We start from the raw sequence: 25,321 nt of genomic DNA, 5'->3' as shown, positions 1-25,321 counted from the left end.
AAGGTTGAAATCGAATGTTGAAAGTTGAAAATCGAATGTTGAAAACGAATGTTGAACGTTGAACACGAATGTTGAATGTTGAAATCGAATGTTGAAAGTTGAAAATCGAATGTTGAAAACGAATGTTGAATGTTGAAATCGAATGTTGAAGGTTGAAATCGAATGTTGAAAGTTGAAAATCGAATGTTGAAAACGAATGTTGAACGTTGAACACGAATGTTGAATGTTGAAATCGAATGTTGAAAGTTGAAAATCGAATGTTGAAAACGAATGTTGAATGTTGAAATCGAATGTTGAATATTGAAAATGGATATGAGAAAAAAAAAAAAAAATGAAAGTTGAATGTTAAATATTGAAATTGAATGTTGAATGTTGAATGTTGAAAACGAATGTTGAATGTTGAAATCGAATGTTGAATGTTGAAAATGGATATGAGAAAAAAAAAAAAAAAAAAAAAATGAAAGTTGAATGTTGAATATTGAAATTGAATGTTGAATGTTGAATATTGAAATCGAATGTTGAATGTTGAAATCGAATGTTGAATGTTGAAAATGGATATGAGAAAAAAAAAAAAAAAAAAAAAATGAAATTTGAATGTTGAATGTTGAAAACGAATGTTGAATGTTGAAATCGAATGTTGAATGTTGAAAATGGATATGAGAAAAAAAAAAAAAAAAAAAAAAAAAAATTTGAATGTTGAATGTTGAATATTGAAATCGAATGTTGAATGTTGAAATCGAATGTTGAAGGTTGAAATCGAATGTTGAAAGTTGAAAATCGAATGTTGAAAACGAATGTTGAACGTTGAACACGAATGTTGAATGTTGAAATCGAATGTTGAAAGTTGAAAATCGAATGTTGAAAACGAATGTTGAACGTTGAACACGAATGTTGAATGTTGAAATCGAATGTTGAAAGTTGAAAATCGAATGTTGAAAACGAATGTTGAATGTTGAAATCGAATGTTGAATATTGAAAATGGATATGAGAAAAAAAAAAAAAAAATGAAAGTTGAATGTTAAATATTGAAATTGAATGTTGAATGTTGAATGTTGAAAACGAATGTTGAATGTTGAAATCGAATGTTGAATGTTGAAAATGGATATGAGAAAAAAAAAAAAAAAAAAAAATGAAAGTTGAATGTTGAATATTGAAATTGAATGTTGAATGTTGAATATTGAAATCGAATGTTGAATGTTGAAATCGAATGTTGAATGTTGAAAATGGATATGAGAGAAAAAAAAAAAAAAAAAAAAATGAATGTTGAATGTTGAATGTTGAAAACGAATGTTGAATGTTGAAATCGAATGTTGAATGTTGAAAATGGATATGAGAGAAAAAAAAAAAAAAAAAAAATGAATGTTGAATGTTGAATGTTGAAAACGAATGTTGAATGTTGAAATCGAATGTTGAATGTTGAAAATGGATATGAGAAAAAAAAAAAAAAAAAAAAAAAAAAATGGAATGTTGAAATCGAATGTTGAATGTTGAAAATGAATACGGAAAAAAAATTAAAAAAAATTTGAATGTTGAATGTTGAATGTTGAAAACGAATGTTATCGAATGTTGAATGTTGAAAATGGATATGAGAAAAAAAAAAAAAAAAAAAAAAAAAAAAAAAAAAATTGAATGTTGAATGTTGAATATTGAAATCGAATGTTGAATGTTGAAATCGAATGTTGAATGTTGAAATCGAATGTTGAATGTTGAAAATGGATACGAGAAAAAAAAATAACAAAAAATAAAAAAATTGAATGTTGAATGTTGAATGTTGAATATTGAACCAACTTGACATCCGTGAATATTATGTACATCAACTCTCATGGTCTATCATTATAACATTACCCATTGGTCATGCCTTACATTATGAAATTATGTAACTGGTTTTAAACAACGGTATACTACTGTTGCCTTTTACAGTTTTGAACAGCGGTATACTACAGTTGCCTTTATTTACATTACAACTAATTGCATAGTATGCATATACAAATGAAAACAACATGTAATAGCATTTGTCAGAAGCGCTATTCTGGATAAACATTATTCGAAACACCAAAAGCCAAATATTTGAAAACAAAGGATGGATAGAAAGCCAAACCGTAAAAGAGCAATATGACTAATGACCAATTTATCTAAGTTCAACTTTGCCTGAGGGATTTGAAAAAAATATTCCCATGGTTTTACATTATGACATATGGTATATTATGCAAATCACAAACTCCGCAATGGCCCTCCATAATTAAAATGATCAAATCATCTTACATTATGACAATATCCCCATTGGCTTACATTATGACAAATGGCATAGTATGCACATCAGCTGAATGTAGATGCTTTATCAGTTATACAAAAATATGAATCAAGTGCTCATAAGGCTGGGTTGCACTGATTATTTATTAAACCATGGATAACGATATTCACTTTATATTCAAACATATGGAAATGTAAAATGGTAAAAAGGTTTATACAACTCAATAATGGAATATGTACAACTACCTCAATGACTTGACAAACTTTCTCTGAACTCAGAGATCTGTGTTAAAACGTTTGGCCTGTCATTTAGAGGTTGCCAATTGCTGCTTTAATTCATAATTATTGTTCCTCGATTGTTTTTATATGAATCATGCCGATTGTTTTCGTGTTTGAACTATTAGTCATTTGACAATTCATGGCCTTTTATAGATCGTTATGTGGTTTGGGTTATTGATAGGGTCATATTTATATATCAACTGTTAACAAACAAATTTTCATTTTGTGTTTAGATACAAAGGATTTTCTAGGGAACATATCACCTTATCTGTTTTTGACAAGATTTGTTCAATGCTTTTAAACTTCGTACTTTATTTGGCTCTTTCATCTTTTTTTATTCGAATCACCAGTGGGTGTTTTGTAATAAAACGCGTTTCTGTTTTTTTCTCCCTGATATCTATTATGAGTTATGCTATAATATATAACAACGTGTTCCAGATACATATGTTAACCGTAATGGCCACCTTGTCCAATTCATTGAATGGTATAATTTAATCATGCACTGCTTAAAGCAACGAGACTGTTTTCTACTTCAAAATCCTACATAATTCCTACAAAGATATTAATTCCATTTTTGTCTGTGTAAATCCAATATATTTTGCATCACACACGACTTTTATACACAATAATTATAAAAAAAAAAGAAGATGTGGTATGATTGCCAATGAGACAACTCTCCACAAGAGGCGAAAATGACACAGAAATATAAAACTTCTTTATAAATATATGTGTAAATGCTCTAGCACATTTTCATCTATGTTTCATTCCAGCTTCATTTCCACCTTCCAACAGATTTTAAGAAAATGTTATTTTCGTCAATTCAGATTGTGGGATCATTTCATTGTAGGAGAAACGTTGTTACTTAGAGAGCTCTTTATTTAGTTTTTCAAATACTGACTAAAATTTAAATCTTTCGAGCAAACCAAGTATTCGAATTATGTTTTTTTGTTGAAATCCAATAAATATAAATAAAATCCACATTATCATAAAAACTGTGTCACAATATAAAAATACTGAAAACATAGTATAAAAGTTGGAAATGATTTGTATGTCTATGCTATTTCGAGGAAAGTCAGGAATATGCCAGTTGTTTTCCATTCGTTTGATGAGTTTGCACTTTCGATTTTGCCATTTAATTTAGACTTTCCGTTCTGAATTTTCCTCGGAGTTCAGTATTTTTTGTTTTACTTTTTTCTGGTGAATTGAACCTACTTTTATAGCTAGCTAAACTTCTCACTTGTATGACAGTCGCATCAAATTCTAGAGGTATACTCTTATAAGTTTTATATAATATCATTTCGTTTCATAATTAAGATTAATATGCGTGCCATTTCGTACCATATTGAAGATTCATATGAATGCTATTTCGTACCATATCAAAGGTTTATCTGAATGCTATTTCATAGCATGTGGAAGATTGATATGAACGCCATTTCGTATCATGAAACATGAAAATTAATGGAACCTTCTTGATTGAACCTTTTTGTTGTATTTACTGCCAAAAACAACTGTTAATGACCATACAAACATTACTTGTAATTATTATTCTGATGGATAATTAACCTTATATAGTTGTATCCCTTACGATCATTCTATACGCCATACATTGTTGAAATATTGCTTTTATCATCTAAGAAACAGACAACAAAGAAACCTTAACATTGGTCAATGAACCCTGTAATTGATGTCCACATCAGAAAATACCTGTCTAACAGGAATTTACTCCTTTCAATCAATACATACACAAAATATAAATGAAGTTTTCCTAAAAGTATCCAAGAGACCAAAACACAAAAACTTTCCATTTATAAAGAGGCACAACTCTGGCATGGTAAAAGTGCCGCCACTTAAATTCAAACTTGATCTCTGTTTTCTGATAATGAGCATTGTGCAAAAGATTTATAACATTAGGAAGAGTCAAACTTCTGTAAGAGAATGATATCGAAAAAAATCTGCAATTTTCCAATTAGCAGGCATAACTCTAAATAAGAAAAGTGATGCCACCGAAATTCAAATTTGAACTGTGTGTTGTGGTAATAAGCATTGTGTATAAGTTTCATCACATTTCATTGCGGCAAACTGTTGGCAAAGGAAACCAATTTAGGGATGTAGGTATGTACAGATATAAGAATGTACAGAGGGACATGTGTGGAACTTAATGCTCCCTTGCTACTGCGGGCCTTAAAAATGTTAACAGAATAATGTGCATATATTCAACATTCATTAGTTGGTCAATTGCAGAAATTTTATTTAAATAAATCTAATTTTGGAAATAAATTCTCCCCAATTGGGACTTTCATATTTTCCATAAAACACTTGTAGACAATATGTATTACCTGAGGTTCATTACATATAAACAGATATCTTATATAAATAACAAAATTGTATCAAAAATTAACTGCCGATATTTCTCTCTCTCCACAAATATACTGCTGGTTATTAAACAACACATCATTCATCTTTCTATCCATTCATAATAAAATCTCATTTACAAAACAAACAGCGGTATACTACTGTTGCCTTCATATATAATTGACAAAGTAATTCACATTCTAAATGTGAAGTATAAAATATAGCAAAACAAGCATAAAAACAAAATATAGCACATATTGCACAATTCAAAACAAAAGCTCTACTTAAGGTGGTACACTACAGGGAGATAACTTTGTAAAATCACCTAAACATTTTAATGACATTGTGTTGTTAAGAGAATGTTAAGCTTCTCAATGATCAAAATTAGTTCTTGTCAAACTGCTATATAACCAGAGTAATTTTTCTGATGAAATGCTTGGTTCAAAATTTTTGAAAGTTGATATATTTGTGTCAAAGGGTCAAAGTAAATACTTTGCCAAAATTTTAGAAAAGTTAAACCAGCCAAATTTATTTTAGTGAAAGTTTTGGGTACAACCTTAATATATTATGATTACAGTCATGGGGATAAATTGTACAAAATTGATCATTTGCCAAAAGTTTTCCTTAAATTCTTATATTTTTGTTTTGTTTCAGTCAATCAATAAATATAAAATACTTACACTTGTTTCAGATCTCTATCAGTACAGCCATATTGCATACAATTTGGGAACTGCATGAAAATAACTTTATGTACAGGATATTTTGGTTGAAGAATCTTCTATTTATTTAGAAAATTCAATGCCCATATGGTCTTACATTATGAAAACGGGTATATTATGTGCATCAACAATACCACAATAGTCTTACATTATGACAACAGGTATATTATGTAAATCAACAATACCACAATAGTCTTACATTATGAAAACGGGTATATTATGCACATCAACAATACCACAATAGTCTTACATTATGGCAATATCCACATGGTCATACAGCATTACAGTAGTCCCATGGTATTGTATAATGACAAATGGTATATAATGCACATTACCGGTAATACCTATACACTTGTGGTCTTACATTATGACGATATTACCAAAGTCTTGTATAATCACAATATTTCAATGGTCTTACATTATAATCTATGGTATATTTTGCATAAAAAAATACACCAATATTCTTACATCATAACAAATGTTATATTTTGTACATCAAAAAAACACCATGGTCTTATATTATAACATCTTAATGTCTTGAATTTTGTCAATATCCCTAAGGTCCTAAATTATGACATATTGCATATTTTGCACATTTAAGGAATGGATATTTTTTTCTCAACTACTTGTATAAATTTTGTTTATCAAGACTCAAAGGGCTATGTTGCATAAAATGTTTCTTAAATAATGGAGAATGGTTTGTAGTTATCATTTAAATTTATAAAAATATGAAATTTGAAAATGGAAAAAATATCTTTATACAACAGTTCAAAGAAGCACAACCTTAATGAGTCTTAAAATTCTCTGTGAATTTTCAAAGATATTGGTTAAAAACAAAAATAGTTACAGTTAGTATTCTTTTGAAAATTTTTACTAAATTATCACAATTTCAAAAGTTTGGAGTAAGGGAAAAACATTACGAAAACAATCCATATAATAATTGTTTAACTTCAGTTTGTTGTGTGCAATCCTTCTGTGAGGTTTCAGGGCATTGGGTTGAAAAAAGTATGAGGAGTTGATTACACAACTTAAGTTCCAATTTATAAGAGGAAATTTAAAGTTCCAATTGGATGAACTCCACTAAGGACAATAACTTGTGTATTCATGGTCATAGTTATACAATGAATAATGGTTTTAATGTTCCATATATGAGGATTATGAAGTTATTATATATACAACATTTCTGACAAATAAGATATGTCCAACTTTTCACAATAATTGAATGAAATAAGTTAACAGTTACTGCTTCAGAAAATAAAAGCATATAGACTATGATTAAAACCAAACCATACACAGTTCATACAAAGTTCTTAATTTCAGTTTCTCTTAGACAATCACATATCTTTTCTTTATCACAGCTGCCTTTTTTTTTCACCATCATGTCTTTATCACTATGCATGTATATGCCCTAGAACACTGGAAACATCAATGCTTCCATCCAGCATCATGGCCACCTTCCATCTGAGGTTCTAAGAATCCTCTAAACGATGAGCCATCAGCTGTCCATCTGGCCCCATAACCTAATAAATTAAAATATATCAGGGTTAAGACAACTAAGTTTCTATTCTCTCTGGCAAACTATGCTTGAGACGAATATGAATATACTTTTCGAGTTTTTGGGAGTTTTTTTTTATATATATTTGCTTTTGTTTTGTTTTTGTTTTGTTCTTTGTTATGGGGAGGGGTAGAAGTTTTAAGCTTTTATAAGTATGCATACTTTGCTGTTCTTAAATCAACATTTCTTAAACTATGAATGTCTGTGTATTGAATTTTACATGATGGTAATTGAATCAGCAATGAAAGCTCACCTTCTGTATGTCTGGCTTCTAAGATGATGATATCTTGCTGAAACAAAACAGCAGATAAATATATTTTTATTCAAATTATTTCCTATGTTTTACCAAATTTTTCCAGATCAGTGTTTGCTTTATTTTTGTTGGCATTAATTCATACAATGCAAAATTAAGTTAAGCAGCTATCATTCTCTTTTGGTTTTGGAATCAACTGTATAATTTTTCAGAACAATTTATTTGTGAAAATAAACTGTAAGTATTAAAGCGAGAGTTTCATATTTAAAATAAATCAAGCATTAAGTGACAAAAAAATTTATATTATTTTATTATGATAGATTTGATTTTTTACAGTTAATAAAAAAACAAAACTCTAAAACTGCAATATTTATATGAATTTTTCCACAATTTATTTTGTAATTCTACATCCTTTTATAAGATTCATATTCTGACTGGTTTATAGTCAAATCTTTACAATAACTTACCGGTAACCAGTGTGTGTTTAACCAGGTGGCATTATCTAAAATCTTGTTCATTATCTTCAAGGCATGCTCATTCTTTGCCTCCTCAGCTGAAAAATATTTGGCTTAAGTTAAAACAAGGTCAATATTAAGACAGTCTTTTAAATCTTATTCAGATAAAGATAAAGTAAAAATAAAGAGAAGGATTTACTATAAACAAGAATGTGTCCAAAGTACATGGATGCCCCACTCGCACTATCATTCTCCATGTTCAATGGACTGTCAAATTGGATAATTAGACATTGAAATTAGAAAGATAATATCAAAGGGAACATTTGTACTAAGTTTCAAGTTGATTGGACTTCAACTTCATCAAAAACTACCTTGACCAAAAACTTTAACCTGAAACATGCACTTTCATTTTCTATGTTCAGTGGACCATGAAATTGGGGTCAAAAGTTTAATTTGGCTTTAAAATTAGAAAGATCATATCATAAGGAACATGTGTACTAAGTTTCAAGTTGATTGGACTTCAACTTCATCAAAAACTACCTTGACCAAAAACTTTAACCTGAAGCGGGACAGACAGACGAACGGATGCACAGACCAGAAAGCATAATGCCCCTCTTCTATCGAGGTGGGGCATAAAAAAATAATAGAGGTTAAAGGGAAACTTCGCAAAAAAATCAAAAATTAATATTATGTTCATTCTGTATAAAAATGCTCAAATTCATAGATATTAAAGTTTTATTCTGCTAGATAAGAGATCACCATCGATTTTAAATTTAGAGTATCAAATCTCTACGGTCGCCATTTTGTTACCTTCTCCGATATATGCACCCAAGATATGTCTAAGGACCAAAACTACAGTAACCCGATGTAGTCGTAATTGTGTGTCGCTATCTTGTCAATCGTACGGTTGTTTTATCCGACTAGTTAATTAGGTTGATACGGAAAATGTTCTTATATTTTTTTTCTGATAACTATGATCGCCGTCATGATCTGTTATTTATAACAATAATGATAATATTGGAATTAGTTTAAAAACCAGATGCTCCGCAGGGCGTAGCTTTATACGACCGCAGAGGTTGAACCCTGAACGGTTGGGGCAAGTATGGACACAACATTCAAGCTGGATTCCGTTCTAAATTTGGATTGTGATTAAATAGTTGACACAGCATAGGTTTCTGACACAGAATGAATGTATTCAAATGAACTTAAAATTTTTGTTTTCTCTTAGAGCAATTCACTATGCTGTTGAATATTAATCCTCTCAAAAAAATGTTTGAAGAAATTTTCTTTTTATTTATGAAATTTCAAATGAGAAAAATTGAACCCAATTTTTTAATCACATCCCCCATTCCCTTTATATTCCAAAACTAATTTCAATTAATATATTCTAATGGAGTTTGCAACAATTACTACTCATTTAAATACATCATAAAATATTAAGATGTAAAAAAACTGCTTGTTATCACTGAATGGTAAAGATTATTTAAATTTATCAGTTGGTAGTAAAAAGTGAATATACATTGTATATTGTATATAACAAAGATTTAAGTTGATTCTGGACAAAGAAAGATAACTCCAATTAAAAAAAAAATCTTGCAGATATTTCTTGCTTACTATACTGGACAAAGAAAGATAACAATATTGTGAAATTAGATATTTCTTGCCATTGCACAATACTGTGCAATTGAAAAGACTTGCTATTGCACAATACTTAATATAATAATTTTAGATCCTGATTTGGACCAACTTGAAAACTGAGCCCATAATCAAAAATCTAAGTACATGTTTAGATTCAGCATATCAAAGAGGCCCAAGAATTTAATTTTTGTTAAAATCAAACTTAGTTTAATTTTGGACCCTTTGCACTTTAATTTAGACCAATTTTAAAACTGGACCAAAAATTAAGAATCTACATACACAGTTAGATTTGGCATATCAAAGAACCCCAATTATTCAATTTTTGATGAAATCAAACAATGTTTAATTTTGGACCTCGATTTGGGCCAACTTGAAAACTGGGCCAATAATCAAAAATCTAAGTACATTTTTAGATTCAGCATATCAAAGAACCCCAAGATTTCAATTTTTGTTAAAATCAAACTAAGTTTAATTTTGGACCCTTTGGACCTTAATGTAGACCAATTTAAAAACTGGACCAAAAATTAAGAATCTACATACACAGTTAGATTGGCATATTAAATAACCCCAATTATTCAATTTTGATGAAATCAAACAAAGTTTAATTTTGGACCCTTTGGGCCCCTTTTTCCTTAACTGTTGGGACCAAAACTCCCAAAATCAATACCAACCTTCCTTTTATAGTCATAAACCTTGTGTTTAAATTTCATAGATTTCTATTTACTTATACTAACGCTATGGTGCGAAAACCAAGAAAAATGCTTATTTTGGTCCCTTTTTGGCCCCTAATTCCTAAACTGTTTGGACCGAAACTCTCAAAATCAATACCAACCTTCCTTTTGTGGTCATAAACCTTGTGTCAAAATTTCATAGATTTCTATTAACTTAAACTAAAGTTATAGTGCGAAAACCAAGAAAATGCTTATTTGGGCCCTTTTTGGCCCCTAATTCCTAAAATGTTGGGACCAAAACTCCCAAAACCAATACCAGCCTTCCTTTTATGGTCATAAACCTTGTGTTAAAATTTCATAGATTTCTATTCACTTTTACTAAAGTTAGAGTGCGAAAACTAAAAGTATTCGGACGACGACGACGACGACGACGACGACGACGACAGACGACGACGACGACGACGCCGACGACGCCAACGTGATAGCAATATACGACGAAAATTTTTTCAAAATTTGCGGTCGTATAAAAAGTAAAAATTTCAAATCATAAATAAGTGTTCCGTGAAACTTGAATTGTTTTCGGAAATCTAATTAGTTCATAATTCTTTTATTTAATAAACTTTATTCAAATAAATTAGGATCTTCGCTCCACTGATCACCCGCATAGCCAAATGTATTACTCTAAAAGGTATTGCAGGGGGTGTGAGGTGACACGTCCAGGTATTCAAGCTTGCATCGTTTCACTTCTTTGGGTATTGATCAGTGTACACGGCCGATAACTTAAAACTTTCCATTTTGAACTATTAGGTGTATGATATGCATCTCTATATTGCGTGTCCGAAAGTGATATAATACACTAGTCATTACTTAACTCATACGCTTGTTTATGAATAACATTTCTGGTGTAAAGAAATTTATTTATAAAAATATAAATAATACCTAAAAATAAACAACAGATTTGATGAAATAAAAATCTATATACATATTTTTTCCAAGTGTTAACTTGGAAAAAATGTAATTAATACTCGTTGTCAATAGTGAAGGACAGATCGGACCATACCAGAAATATTGATTTTAAAAAAATGTGCGCACTTGTCGACCATTCGTATATACGCCTGCATGGATAATAAGTTACGGAACTATAGCGCAAATTCAAATATATACATGTATACATTGTACATAAGAAAGAAACATACATTTTGTGTAAATTGGGGTATAAGTTTTGTTAATAGACTAGTCCACGGATGCCAACAGCATGTAATCATCAAATGTCGAAAGACTATTGTATACAAAAAGAAGAAGAAGAAGAAGAAGAGATTTAAATACAGGTCGATATATAACTTTCTTTGGCTCATCGAAGTTATGGACATTTATCTATCAGTTAGATTGTTCTCGAATAAAGGAAGAAATTCGTCATCATCACAATTGTTCCCACATGCATGTAATATGTACGCAACTGGAGGTACACTAATAATCCCTTAGGGATGTGAATATTTTCTAGGAAAAGTATAGAGTATCAAAGTTTCAAATCAATTTCAGGATTTATTTTCTTTCTTGATATTCAATGACAGCAATTTAAAGAACAAACTGCTTGTCCGCTTTAGTGGTGTTCTTGCCAGTTGAAACAAACTTATAATTACATTAAACAATAGGGAAAGATGACATTAAATTCGTTCTGTTTTTTTATACATCGTTGGTCAAAAAGCTAAAGTATTATACATAGTTCGGCCCGATATAGTTACGGTGTGAGACAAAGACTATTTTGTTAAGGACATTCCCGATTATGTATAAATTTTGTTGATGTTTTCACACTTGAAAAGCAAATATGTTCGTAAATTTCGATTCCATTCCAAAAAGATAATGATTCTTAAATTTTCTGTCAAGTTTTTAAAGCATCTTTTTTCAAATATCTGAAGTATTCGTGCGTTGTGAAATTTGAAATATTTTGATGAGAACATTAATTCCTAAATAGGTAATTAAAGATAACTTTGGATGGCCTAAATTATATAATTGCAATTGTTAATGATCTGTTTGAAATATTTAAGGCTGCCGATCCTAATCTAAAATAGTACAATTTTTAGTTCATACATTCGTGATTAGAAGGCTATTTTTATTTATGAATTTATACTTCAATTAAAATAATTAAGTATTTTATCGTTACTGAATTAATCAAAAGTCATAATTCATTTAAAAGTGATCTTAGCATGCTTATGCAATATGTTAAAATATACAACAGCTATCCAGTTATTGTGCAACCTTATTATTCCCGTTAATTAATTATAATTATTTTTTGTACATTTCTGTGTCTAAAACTTTGAATGACTCCCGTTTACAACTCATACGAAAACGGTTGTTCACACCTGCAATGCCAGTAAACCGTGACGCCTAGATTTCACTGAATGAGGATCAAAGGATTAGAATAACATAATGCTAATCTTTTAATTACCTTGAGTTAACCTACGCATTCAACATTCTTTAGGTGTCACAAAACAATACACATTTTATTTCCACCGTACAAGCAAGTGAAAATGTTTGATGGAATGAAGCAAAAAGGTCACAATACAAACATGTATTTTTAATACACTATTGATCATGTCAATTTCATGTTTGTTTAAAGTATTTGTAGAAAAAAATCATACAAATGTTCTATTGTATGAATTAATTTTATTATTAAAATTCGTTTTAAAATATCCACACGATCTAATTTTAAAAGTTGCATTGCTATCACTTATTTTTAGTTGGTTAATAGCTACACCAAAAGTCGTCGATGCGCTTTAAATCGCGTTATTAGATCGTTAACGAACAAGACTTAAATGAGATATTTTCACTCCCGGCATGCATCAAAGACTTAAACTACGTCACATAAGTCAGGTAGTTTCAAGAAATAAAAATAATAATTCCCAATTTTCTTCTTTATTAGATTTCATATCAAAATAAAACTTGGTGAATATGTTTTTTATGGTATTATGAACATAATAAGATGAAAAGTGAAAAATCACGAATTATCCCTTTAACATCATCTTTGATTTAAACATATCTGGTTTTAAGAGTGCAGAAAGAGTGTTGATAATATTTGTTGTGGTTATCTTGTCATCTTATCACTTTGGTCAACATTCAAAAAGTAACTATGGCTTATTTATTAATTTGGAACTGAAGTGACTTTAAAATTTTTGTTATCACAACTGATATTTGTCTAACATCATGAAGTCTCCAGGAATTAAGAATGGTGTACCAACTTTACTGGTGTTGTTACCTTTATATAAACATGAAGAATTTTTGATAAGGTATAGAGAAATAATATTTATTTCTAATTTGGCCTACTTACTTCCAGTGCACACACCCCACCAAGATGTACTCATATCTCTATGAGAGTGCTTGGCTAATGCCCTGGCACCAACAGACAGCTTAGAACTAGAATCTGGCCTTTAAAAAATAATACAAAAAGTTTAATTTTATTAACTTGATGTAAATGGCATAATACTTTAATGCACATATTTATTCTCTAAACTTGATTTCTACTTTAATAATCCCACACTTTTACTAAAAGGGCTAAAAATGCAAATACACATAGGACTTAGAGTTATACACAGAAACACAAAAGAAGGAGGTAAGTGTTTAAGATTATTTGTCCTTGAATGCATTGATTTTTTTTGGAAGAAAACCTTCTATAAAATTGATTTGAGAGACTTGAGGAAGATAAGCTGTAGTGTTTCTAACTGTCTAACTCTAAAATAACTATGAACTTGAGATTTTTTGGTTGTTTCAGTAAAGCTGACATTTTCTCAACACTATAGCCTATTATCTATTCAAAATGTTGACACTTACTTTTTAAACTGTACTTTAAACAAACACTTTTTAACTTACGAATGTTTTGCTGTAAAACAATCTTCCAACACTTTCCTTGAACACGGTAAAATCTCCTTTGTTCCCACTGTTTTTCTAATGCCCAATAGATCTAACATTCCTCTCTTTTCTAGCAGCTATTAAATAAACAAAATTAAAACAACTGTTTAATAATATATACTTGTATCCTAAAATAAAGTTCACATTTTTTTCTAAGAAGTTTAATAATAATCAATTTTGAAAGCATTTAGTATCTAAGGGTAAATAATATAATCATTTGATTATATTTTTTGTTACTTACAGTCAAGATGGATCTGATTCTGTATTTCCTTTCCTCCTCACCCCAGTGGTCCCACAGTGAAGTCATACCATTTAGCATTGGTGTAATGGTGGCAAAGGTTGCTGTTCTGTAAAACATAATAGACATTTTGTGTTTTCAAACCAATTAGTTTTGATAATACTGTGGATTCATTCATTTTCATGGGTACCAATTTTCGTGGATTAAGTAAAGTTTGCATATTCGTGGATATTTATTTTGAGGTTTTGGCAAAGTCTGCTTACATTCCTTCAGAAAATTGGCAATTCCTTAGTATTTAAATTTGTAGTTCCCCTATACCCACAAAATCCTCAAAAATTGGTATCCAACGAATATTAAGGAATCCACAGTAAACAGATTTGGAACATATCTATTTGTGGAGATCATGTTTTTGGTTATGGATTAAATTAGAAAATAAGTGATTACTTCTTGATATTTTGTCTTATTTATAAATGCTATTGTGATTCCAATTTACTTTTAGTAAACAGCTGTAGCTGTTATTCATTTCAAACAGTTTTAGGTTTGATGAAAAAACATTATCCAATTCAAATGCAAAACCTATCAGCATGTGCTGACACTGATCAGCGGGTTACATTTGATTCAGTTGGTACAAGGATATTTCCTTTTGCCTCCTTCTTAATTTCAGATGCTTCCAGGATTAAAGGCTGCAATTCAACCAGTCAACAAGTAGACAGATTTGTTACAAAAGTATCACATACTTTATGTTCATTATAAAAATCAATTTTAATTTATGTATTTCACTTAATCTTTTCAAGCCAAATGAGATTTCTTTGATGTGAATACAACAAAAACTAACCTTGATTCCACATACACTTTCTCATCCAATAACTCATACTTAGGCAGATTTACAACTGGACATTCTCTGTAATCACAACATTCAAATGAATAATTATTGAATATTATTAATTTTTCAAATTTATTTATTTAAGTTGTTTTACCATGATCACTGGTTTTTATTGTGATGATGCACTTACCTTCAAAACTTTAATGGCAGATACATATAATAATATTGCACTCGCTTGTGCGATAATATAAGGTGAAGTAAATAGAACAAAGCATGGACATAGAATGTTTATCTATATATCAGATTGTTGATTTACTTATCTAAAACTATTTATTTACTTTTCTAAAATTATTTATTTACTTATCTAAAATTATTTATTTAATTCAATTATCAATAATAACTGGAATAATAATGATTGAAAAGAAAATGCAAATGTAATCATGGTAATGTCAGCCATGTAGTTGAGAAGAAAAATAAAGAACTGAAGAAGGCAAATGGCCAAAACGTCTCAAAAATTGGTTTATTTATACAAGTATGTTCCCTATGGAATTTTGAAAAAAAGGAATAGTAACTTCTGCAATTATACATCTTAAAGCACACCTTTAAATGCTAGTGTGGTATAAAGCAATGTTAGCAAACATTAATCAATCAATCAGTTCAAAACCATATAAAAAATAACATATAATATTGCAACTGTATCATTTGTCTGTTTGATATGAGATATGTTATTGTAAAAACTCTAAACAGAATTAATATTTCATCACAATCAATTAATATGAACTAAAAAGTAAATATACAATGTTCATACTTGTTTTCTAACCACTGGTACAACATGTTTCCTATCTCTCTGTATAAAGGATAGGTGGGGTAACCAACAATTGTCTCCCTTGGTACTGGGCTACTTTTATCATCCACCAGTAAAGTGTGTAAATCACTGTCACATAAAAACTGGTCCCCTGTTCCTCTTTTTACTTCATCTTCTACAACCTACAAAATACATGAAATAAGTACAATTATAAACATATTTAAGGGGGTCTCATTGTGGGTTCCGATCCCGATCCCGCTTACTGATTTGTCAGATTCCTGTATCCCACTTACACTATGTACGTAAGCAATTCTCATATTTCTGTCATTTCCCGGGTCCAACTAAACCTCATTTCTTGTTTTCTCGACACAATAATTTGACTTTCACGTGTCAAGCTTACATAAAATCGGCAATCACGCATCACGCTTAGACCCCAATGAGACCCATATTTAACACATTAGAATCTATCTAAAATAAATTGGGAATGTGCACTTGTATGCAATTGCTTGTATGACATCATGGACACAGATGATGCCAGGCTGCTTGCATATAATGTTATGAACGGACATAACTCAAGACCTATGCATGACACTAATGTGCTTGATCTGAGTTGTGTGGTAATAAGCATTGTATTTAAGTTTCATAACATTTAGTTGCAGCAAACTTAAGTTAAGAGAAACAAGAATGTGTCCCACTCCCACTATCATTTTCTATGTTCAGTGGACCGTGAAATCAGAACTCCAATTTGGCATATTAAAATTGGAAAGATCATATCATAAAGAACATACATGTATATAAGTTTCAGGTTGACTAGACTTCAACTTCATCAAAAACTACCTTGACCAAAAACTTGACAAAATAGTCACAAAACAAGTTGTTTTTAAGGTTAATCATAACAAATGGACAAATACATGTATGGCCATATTTACACCTCAAAAACTACTCTGTGTACAGACATACTTGTGTGGTTGGGAAAGTTTTGAGGCCTGATTGACATCTACTAGAGTAAGATATATAAAATGTATTTTGCACATCAGAAAGATAAAATCTTTTTTAGATTTTAATGGGCATTTTACTTCATTCCTGCAGAAGGTGTGAAAATAAACTAAGTTGGACTACAACTTTGCAGTCTCACTATAATTTAGGGACAAGAATTATTTTACCCACAAGAAGCGACAAGAAAACATTTTTTTTTATTACTTTATATTCCAAATAAATATAAAAAGAATATACAAAAGAAAATAATTTTAGCGACAAGAAAGTTAATATCGATAGAAAAAAAAATTTAAACATTTATTTACATGATATTTTATCATTTATTATGTATAACATGCAATTATTACGTTTACCCTGTCTCATTTATGATATTACTTTTCCTTGTGTTTTAGAACAATTATATTTTTTATCTTATAATTTGTTTTTAAAACTCTCTCTGTACAATAGTATAATAAACTTGCAAAATGCATTATTTGTGCATTATTGTCCAGAAAATACAGACACAAATTGTGATTTACAAAGAACTGAAATCTAACAAGAGGAATTAAGACACAATTAAGATTTGCATATATTTCATCATTTTATTTTGTGTGTTGCCTCATTTAACGATGTCTATCATGATTATTTATTGATTGAAGATTTAAATTTAAATGACAATCTTGAGTTTTCAACAGGTGTTCACTATTTTCAATGATTGTATATTCTGGCACATGTAATTGTATAGTCTGACGCATGTACAAGGTTAAAAGTGTTAACTAGATATTATTGTAGCAATAAAACAAGGGGCACACGCCTCGTTTGAAGTTCCACATTGTGTGTACTGTTATAAGCTTTGGGTGATTGGAGCCACATCTAATGTTGTTCCTGTCAAGAACAATGAATTGTACTGGTAGAAAGAAAATGTTTTTGTTTCAATAAATCCTTCAAAGGAAACTTGAAAAAATCTTTGTCTTTATTTCCATTTTATAGCGTGTGCATTTCCTTTGCTCTACGTAGCTGACTCAGTGAAGTCATTCAACTTTTATTTCTACCCGTGTATTAAACAAAAAATAAATGCATATTTCTTTACATTTAATAAAAATATGTTTTCTTCCAGCTAAATAATCTTTTTGTCTCTTCTTGTCGCTATAATTATTCTTCTTGACACTTTTTGACGCTTCTCGTCTCTAATTAGTGAGACCCAAACTTTGAGATGCTCCATCTCGGATAACAACTGGTTTCTATAGTTTTGATTAATTGTCCTTCAGTTGCATTATTATCAGGACAATAGATATCTGCACCTCTACAGGTGAGTTAACTGTATCAAATGCAATTCAGGCATTTGTTTATTTTTACACATTCTGCAGGAAGGTAAAATAATACCCCTCAAATTCCAAAGAGGATTTTATCTTTCTGAAACACAAAATGCATTTAACTTTTAAAATATATAGTGAATGCCAGGCCTGAAAACTTTCCAAACTGCACAGGTAAGTCTTTACAGAGTAGTTTTTGGTGTGAAAATACGGCCATATTTGCTCATTTGTTATGATGGACTTTGTATTAAGTGTTGTTGTTTTTGTTGATTTTTTTTTTACTTGACCTGTAGAATACTTACCAGTTTCACGTATTCAGTCACTGCTGCTTTATCCAACATGTTTAAACTGTTTCAAACTAACACAAGATAATGAGGAAATCAAACTTAAGCTCTTATATCTGACACATTTGTTCTTGTTTTCTAGACGATACTTTTTTGTTAGATGCAATGTTGTGCAATCTTACTTCACTGTTAAAGTGAAAGTAGAAACCGAAAGTACAAGGTTAGCAATGTGTTTTTTCTTGAAATACTATATCTAAAAACCAAAAGACCGTCTAGTACACAACGCACAGATAAACCCGTAGGCACTTATTTCTTAACAAAATTAAATGTCTGTAGTTAAGGTGGCTCGTGGGTACAAAAATTTTAGCAAAAAATTAAACCTTTATATTTTTATTACAAATTTTTTTTATTACACTATTAGTTGTTACTTTATGATATGGTACAAAAAACAACCCCAAAAAAATGATTTGGTTTGGCCCCAGATGACTTTAAAAATTGAAAAAGCTCCAAATTATCTCCCTTTGATGCAAAAATGCCATTTTTTTGCCTTAAATTTGAAATATCTTTTCTAACTCATCGGTGACCTATATTTTTTATTATTGTTTTCAAATAAGCTGTACAAAAACTAAATAATGGTAAAATTTAAGCGATTTCTTATATTAGGTTATTTTTTTATTTCGATATTTCCTCTTTTTCTCCTATTAGTTCAACAGGAAAAAAGTACATTAACAAAAATATATGCTTCTTCCAGAGGCAGATTTTAGCTTAAATGAACGGTGACCCCATTTTTTTATTTCATTTTTCTTTTAAGTATATGATAAATTTCATTTATGAAAAAATATAGCGAAATCCTATATTAGAAAAAAAATCAGTTATACCCAGGAGCCCCCTTAAATCTCATTTGTTGAAATCTAGAAAAAGCGGTACAATTAAAACAAATGAAAATGCGTTAGTGATAACATTCAAGGTATAATCAGCAATAATGAAGATTTTTTTTCAAGTCAGACGAGTTTTCTGAGTCATTTGGTCTTTTGTACAGAGTTGTCTAATAAACAACCATACCACATCTTCCTCGCTTTTGTATAGACATGATCGAGAGCCCAAGAAAAAATAATCAATTTCAAGGGACAGATCTCATGATGATCTCTATGATATATATAAAAATATCTACAAGTAAGTTTTGTTTTTGCGTTGAATAATTTTCTTCTATTGTTTTAATTGCAAATATGGGAAGTGGTTAAATGCTAATGAGACAGCTGTTATGGCCACAGAGCTTTAATTGAAAACTTCTTTTTCATTCATACCGGTAGATTTTGCCTGGAGTTAGAAACATATCTGCCAACTTTTCAAAATGCACATGGGGGTTTTACGTGAAAGATGGTCAATATAGTCATACAAAACCTTCAAGGGGGCCTTCAAATGGAAGCAGGACAAGTTGCCCCACTGGCTAATCGCCCCACTTTTTTAAAAACTGCCACAAACTGATTTATCAAATCGCCCCACATGTGAAATTGGTTAAATCATGTTTAATATTACTCCTGTCAACTCGCCCTACTTATAAAAAAAAACGGTAATATTTAGATTAATATATACAATTAAAAATAAAAACTCGCACCACTTTAACGAAAACTAATCTACACAGAATACAAACAAACCGAAAATTAATTTAATTACTATTATTGATATATACTGAAATTATAATTCTAAAAATAAAACTGATTGTTGAAGAATAACTGTAAGTTTTGAAGCTTAGTTATTTGCATAACAGTTGAAAAGAAACCAGTTAAATGTATCAAAATGCAATATAAGGAATTTAACTTATATTTAATGGAATAACATCTTTTTCCATAAGTGGGGCGAGTTGGCATTACTAAATTCATCCTGGTTAATAATATATTTATCTAGATTTCACCCATTTCCATTAGGTGGGACCAGTTGGCAGGAGAAATATTAACGGGATTTATCAAAGTTCACAAGTGGGGCGATTTGGTAATTCAGGTTGAGGCAGTTTTTTTGTCGCAGAAAGCTCAACATACATTGTAGGGATAGTGATACGGCGGCGGCGATGTTAGCTCAGTTCTTAATAGGTTTATATTTTAGAAGGTCGGAGACCTGGATGCTTCATACTTTGTATATGGTTGCCTCATGTTATGAAGATTCCGTCGGTCACATGTCCAATGTCCTTGACCTCATTTTCATGGTTCAGTTACTACTTGAAAAAAGTTAAAAATTTTTGTAATGTTAAATTCTCTCTTATTATAAGTAATAGGATAACTATATTTGGTATGTGCGTACCTTGCAAGGTCCTCTTGCCCGTCAGACAGTTTTCACTTGACCTCGACCTCATTTCATGGATCAGCGAACAAGGTTAAGTTTTGGTGGTCAAGTCCATATCTGAGATACTATAAGCAATAGGTCTAGTATATTCGGTGTATGGAAGCACTGTAAGGTGTACATGTCCAACTGGCAGGTGTCATCTGACCTTGACCTCATTTTCATGGTTTAGTGGTTATAGTTAAGTTTTGTGTTTTGGTCTGTTTTTCTTATACTGTTTGCAATAGGTCTTCTATATTTTGTGTATGGAATGGTTGTAAGGTGTACAGGTCTACCTGGCCGGTGTCATATGACCTTGACCTCATTTTCATGGTTCAGTGGTCAAAGTTAAGTTTTTGAGATTTGGCCTTTTTTTCTAATACTATATGCAATAGGTCAACTATATTTGTTGTATGGAAATATTTCATGATCTATATGTCAGTCGCACAGGTTTTATTTGACCTTGATCTCATTTTTTACGGTTCATTGCTCAGTGTTAAGCTTTTGTGTTTTGATCTGTTTTTCTTAAAATTTAAGCAATAAGTCAATTTTATTTGTTGTATGGAAGAATTGTAAGCTGTTCATGTCTACCTGGCATGGTTTATCTGACCTTGACCTCATTTTCATGGTTCAAAGGTCAATGTTTAGTTTTCTTGGTTTATGTTAAGATTATGTGACAGTTGTAATAACGCTTTATTATTAGGACTATCAACATAATATCAATGATTAGTAAAGAAGGCGAGACATTTCAGTGTGTGCACCCTTGTATATATAAAAAAAAATGCATAACTATGCTACACCTTAACGTTGGGAAGACAAGTATTGCCAAACAAACTCGACAAAAAAACATCAATTTAAACGTAAAAAACGCCACAGGTTTCTGTTTGATGAATCTTTAAAAAGATTTTTTAATCAATTACTAAAAAAGATATCATCCCGTTATTCCGGTCTGACTCTATGTTCGATTCATATTGTACATACATTATTAATCAGGGACGGGTAACCAAAATGTCTTTGCATATATAATGTTTTGATACAAGCCTTTCAAAGAGACGATTTTTCGTTTCCGATTGTTAAGTTTCCCTTTTTAAACAGCGATGTTTATTGAGCCCTTCTTATCGTGTGTATATATTTTACAATGTTTTCGCTATGTATCATATATAACGAATATACTCAAATGAGTGATATGCATTTATCTTTCACAAATAGGATCTATTAATCTTGCCAATTTCTTTCAAAGATATAAAAATTTGATAAGTGAGTTTGGCATTACCTGTAGAAAACTTATTAAATCACATCCTAAGTTAACAGTGATGTTGCTTATATTTGTCTTTCGTAGAATGTTATCTATAAGACGACTATACGGTATGGGGTTTGTTGAAGGTCGTATGGTGACCTGTAATAGATTATATACACTTATTTAAACTCTGGTTAGTTGTCCCATGGTCAATTATACCACATCTTCTTATTTCTATATTTTCAACAGTCACCAACCTAGTGATGTTTATTATAATATTGGCAACTAGTTTTATATTTAATTATGTTTTGTATTAATGTGAACATAATACCTTATCAGTTGCTGTCACGGTCAGTTCATGCACCCCATCACCGGTTATGTTCTTTTTCTTAACTGAATCCTTCACTGTAAAACATCAAGGACACCTTCTGAATTATTAGGGCGACAATTTTGAAATCTATAATCAGACTTTGAAAACTGTAAGATTACTATAACCTTGTTTAATAGTAACACAAGGAAAACTGAATGGATAACTATGTACTGCAAAATAAACTAGGCTATCCCTAAAACAGTTTATATTTTAATATTTCGAAATTTCAAATAGACTCTTCATACCAAATAGTTTCACATATTCCAACACAGATTAATGCAGCGTCACAGTCGTAGTAGAATAAGAATCAGTGCGAACCGCAATTACTTTTGGTCAAAATATGCATCAGTCATTATTCAAAGAAATATAGGATTGCTTATAATATTAACTTAAGTTTTCTAAAACTCACAGTATCACGATTCAATACCTTGCAACACTGTCATTGATATTCACATAAAGTATCGAGGCAATGCTGATACGTTTTGTGCATATGATAGTAGTATCATTGCACAGAAAACGAGGAAGTTATATTCAGAAGGTATACATGTATATAGAGAATAATACATGGCAAAATCCGTATCATATGTCGTATCATCCCGAGACATCAATATCAGCCCGAGGGCCCTTAGGCCCGAGGGATGATATTGGTTGAGGGTGATACGGCATGTGATACGGATTTTGCCATGTATTATACGCTTTATCATATTTTTCAACAGGAGAGTTTTATATTATATGAACTGTTTTCTGATCCATAGCACTGGGTTACCTTCAGTTCTGCTTTTGTCTTGTTTCAAAGCTTTAAAATAACTGCTCAATTATTTATACGAAGCACCTAGATTACCTTACAATCTGTTTTTTTTTTAATATATTTTGATTTATTATTGTATAATTTTGAGTGTTTTGTATTTTTTATAGTTGCATTTAGTGTGCCAAAATATTTGTTGTAAAAACTTGATGTTCGTGACGTCACATATATGAAAACTTGATGTTCGTGACGTTACAGACCAAACAATGACGTTATTCAAAAAATTGACCTATTTTTACAAAAAAAATTCTTAAGCAAAAAAAACAAAAAAAACTGACTTTAGTTTAAAAAAAAAAAAAAAAAAAAAAGGCATGCGATACTGGTTTTACCATGCGATACGGGGTATGCGATACGGGTTTAGCCATGCGATACGGGGTATGCGATACAGGGTAGGTGATACAGACTGGAAAAAAGAACCTTTATTAGATATACAAAATAGCTGTATTTTGTACTAAATATATGATAAATATATATAACGAATCTCATTCGATTTTCTTCAACGCAGACTAATATGTAAAATACTGCGTTATAGAAGTCCCAATAATTTCAATCGCATAAAAAAGTTTCTGCGATATGATCATGATGAAATGCAATGGAAATACTATAGTAATTGTATGTTTTGGTCTTGTTTAAGCTCGTATTTACTTCATTAGTAATAAATTGCACAGAAATACATATAGAAAATAATGAAGTACACTACATGTGTATTAGTTTAAACATATTTATTTATAATGGATTGGAAACAAGTTTTGCAACTTATATAAATCCCTTTCCACTTTGCGGTGCGAGTGCTGTTATGTAGCGGCATTAGCCTGCTCTTTTTTTTCGAAATCTACATGAGTGTCTTTAACGTGCTAGAGAGTATGGCTCTTTATTAACACGGGTCAGTCATTTATCGTCCCCTATCCTTTCCTCAAGACCATACTCGCAAATGGTGTCAAGGGAGAGCCGAAAATTCACTCCCTGAAATTTTATCCCGGAACGGGAATCTAACCTTTTGTATTACCAAAAGCTTGTTTATTTAGTACGCTTGGAACCTCTCATATTAAGTTTTTCGTTTATAAATTACCCCCTCCTTTTTTCCAATCTTATCACCATAGATATATTTTATTTGTTTTGCACCTAATAATCTGCTTTTTGTGTTTTTAATTGTTATATTAAACGGCTACAGAGATTAATATTTGCTAATATACATGTCTATGGTATGGTAAAGCGGTCTTTTCCGGTTTTTTTTTTAGATCTCTTGTGAATTATTTTACATTTTATAGTATTGAGACCCTTTTATAGCTTGCTTTGTGGTATGGGTTTTGCTTATTGTCGAATGTCGTATGTTAACCTATTGTTTTTAACATCTATGTCATCTGGTGGATAGTTGTCTCATTGGCAATCCTAAAACATTTCCTTATTTTTTGTATCTTGATAAAGGCAATAAAAGTATACCGCTCACTAATCTATCTCAATAGTCAATAGAACCGGCACATCAAATATAAGTGGAAAACAAGGAAACAACAAATGTCATACTTGACTTTCAGCCTATGTCGTCTGGACTTTAGCTGGCCTGGTAAAAACGAAGAATTCCAAAATAACTATATTTTATTACAACTGAGATCTCATGGCAACTCTTATAATACAATTTCAAATAAATGCATACAATATATTTCACAATATTTATAGGTTATCATACATAGATAATGTCAAGCTTGAATATATTAAATGTTTCTTTTGTATTACGTAATACGCAAATATTCTGTTCTGGAGATCAATCCTGCATCGGTACGATTTCAATATACACGAAACAACAAATATTTTCTCTATGTTCTGTTGCGTTGTCAAGGTAAACCAAAGCGACACACAAAGATTTCTCTAAACTTCGTTGAATATTAAATATAACCAAATAACAGAATTAAACTTTACTACGAATAAATTATGCTTCAAATTCACAAATCTCCTGTAAACAAATTTGCATGTATTAATGAAAATAAATGAAATAAATAACATTTACGGAATTTATGTTTACTGTATGTATCATCTATTTAATCGTAATGTAATTAACTAAAAACGCTCATTTTAAATAAATAGAACT

General features: G+C 30.5%; 1 protein-coding gene across 1 annotated transcript; it reads right to left on the bottom strand.

Moving 5' to 3' along the window:
• Positions 1 to 4,736: 4,736 nt before the first annotated feature.
• On the bottom strand, positions 4,737 to 18,708 carry LOC134725866 (uncharacterized). Its single transcript, XM_063590099.1, has 9 exons — positions 18,532 to 18,708; positions 15,945 to 16,123; positions 15,149 to 15,214; positions 14,317 to 14,422; positions 14,037 to 14,152; positions 13,498 to 13,595; positions 7,876 to 7,961; positions 7,409 to 7,445; positions 4,737 to 7,120 (listed from the first exon to the last, which is right to left on the bottom strand). The coding sequence occupies exons 1-9, from the start codon at positions 18,568 to 18,570 to the stop codon at positions 7,026 to 7,028; spliced, it is 822 nt and encodes a 273-aa protein (XP_063446169.1). The 5' UTR covers positions 18,571 to 18,708; the 3' UTR covers positions 4,737 to 7,025.
• Positions 18,709 to 25,321: the final 6,613 nt, after the last annotated feature.

Source organism: Mytilus trossulus, chromosome 7 (assembly GCF_036588685.1).
Source record: "Mytilus trossulus isolate FHL-02 chromosome 7, PNRI_Mtr1.1.1.hap1, whole genome shotgun sequence".
Classification (NCBI taxonomy): Eukaryota; Metazoa; Mollusca; class Bivalvia; order Mytilida; family Mytilidae; genus Mytilus; species Mytilus trossulus.
The sequence above is the reverse complement of the archived record's forward strand: the minus strand, read 5'-3'. Positions and strand labels throughout refer to the sequence as shown.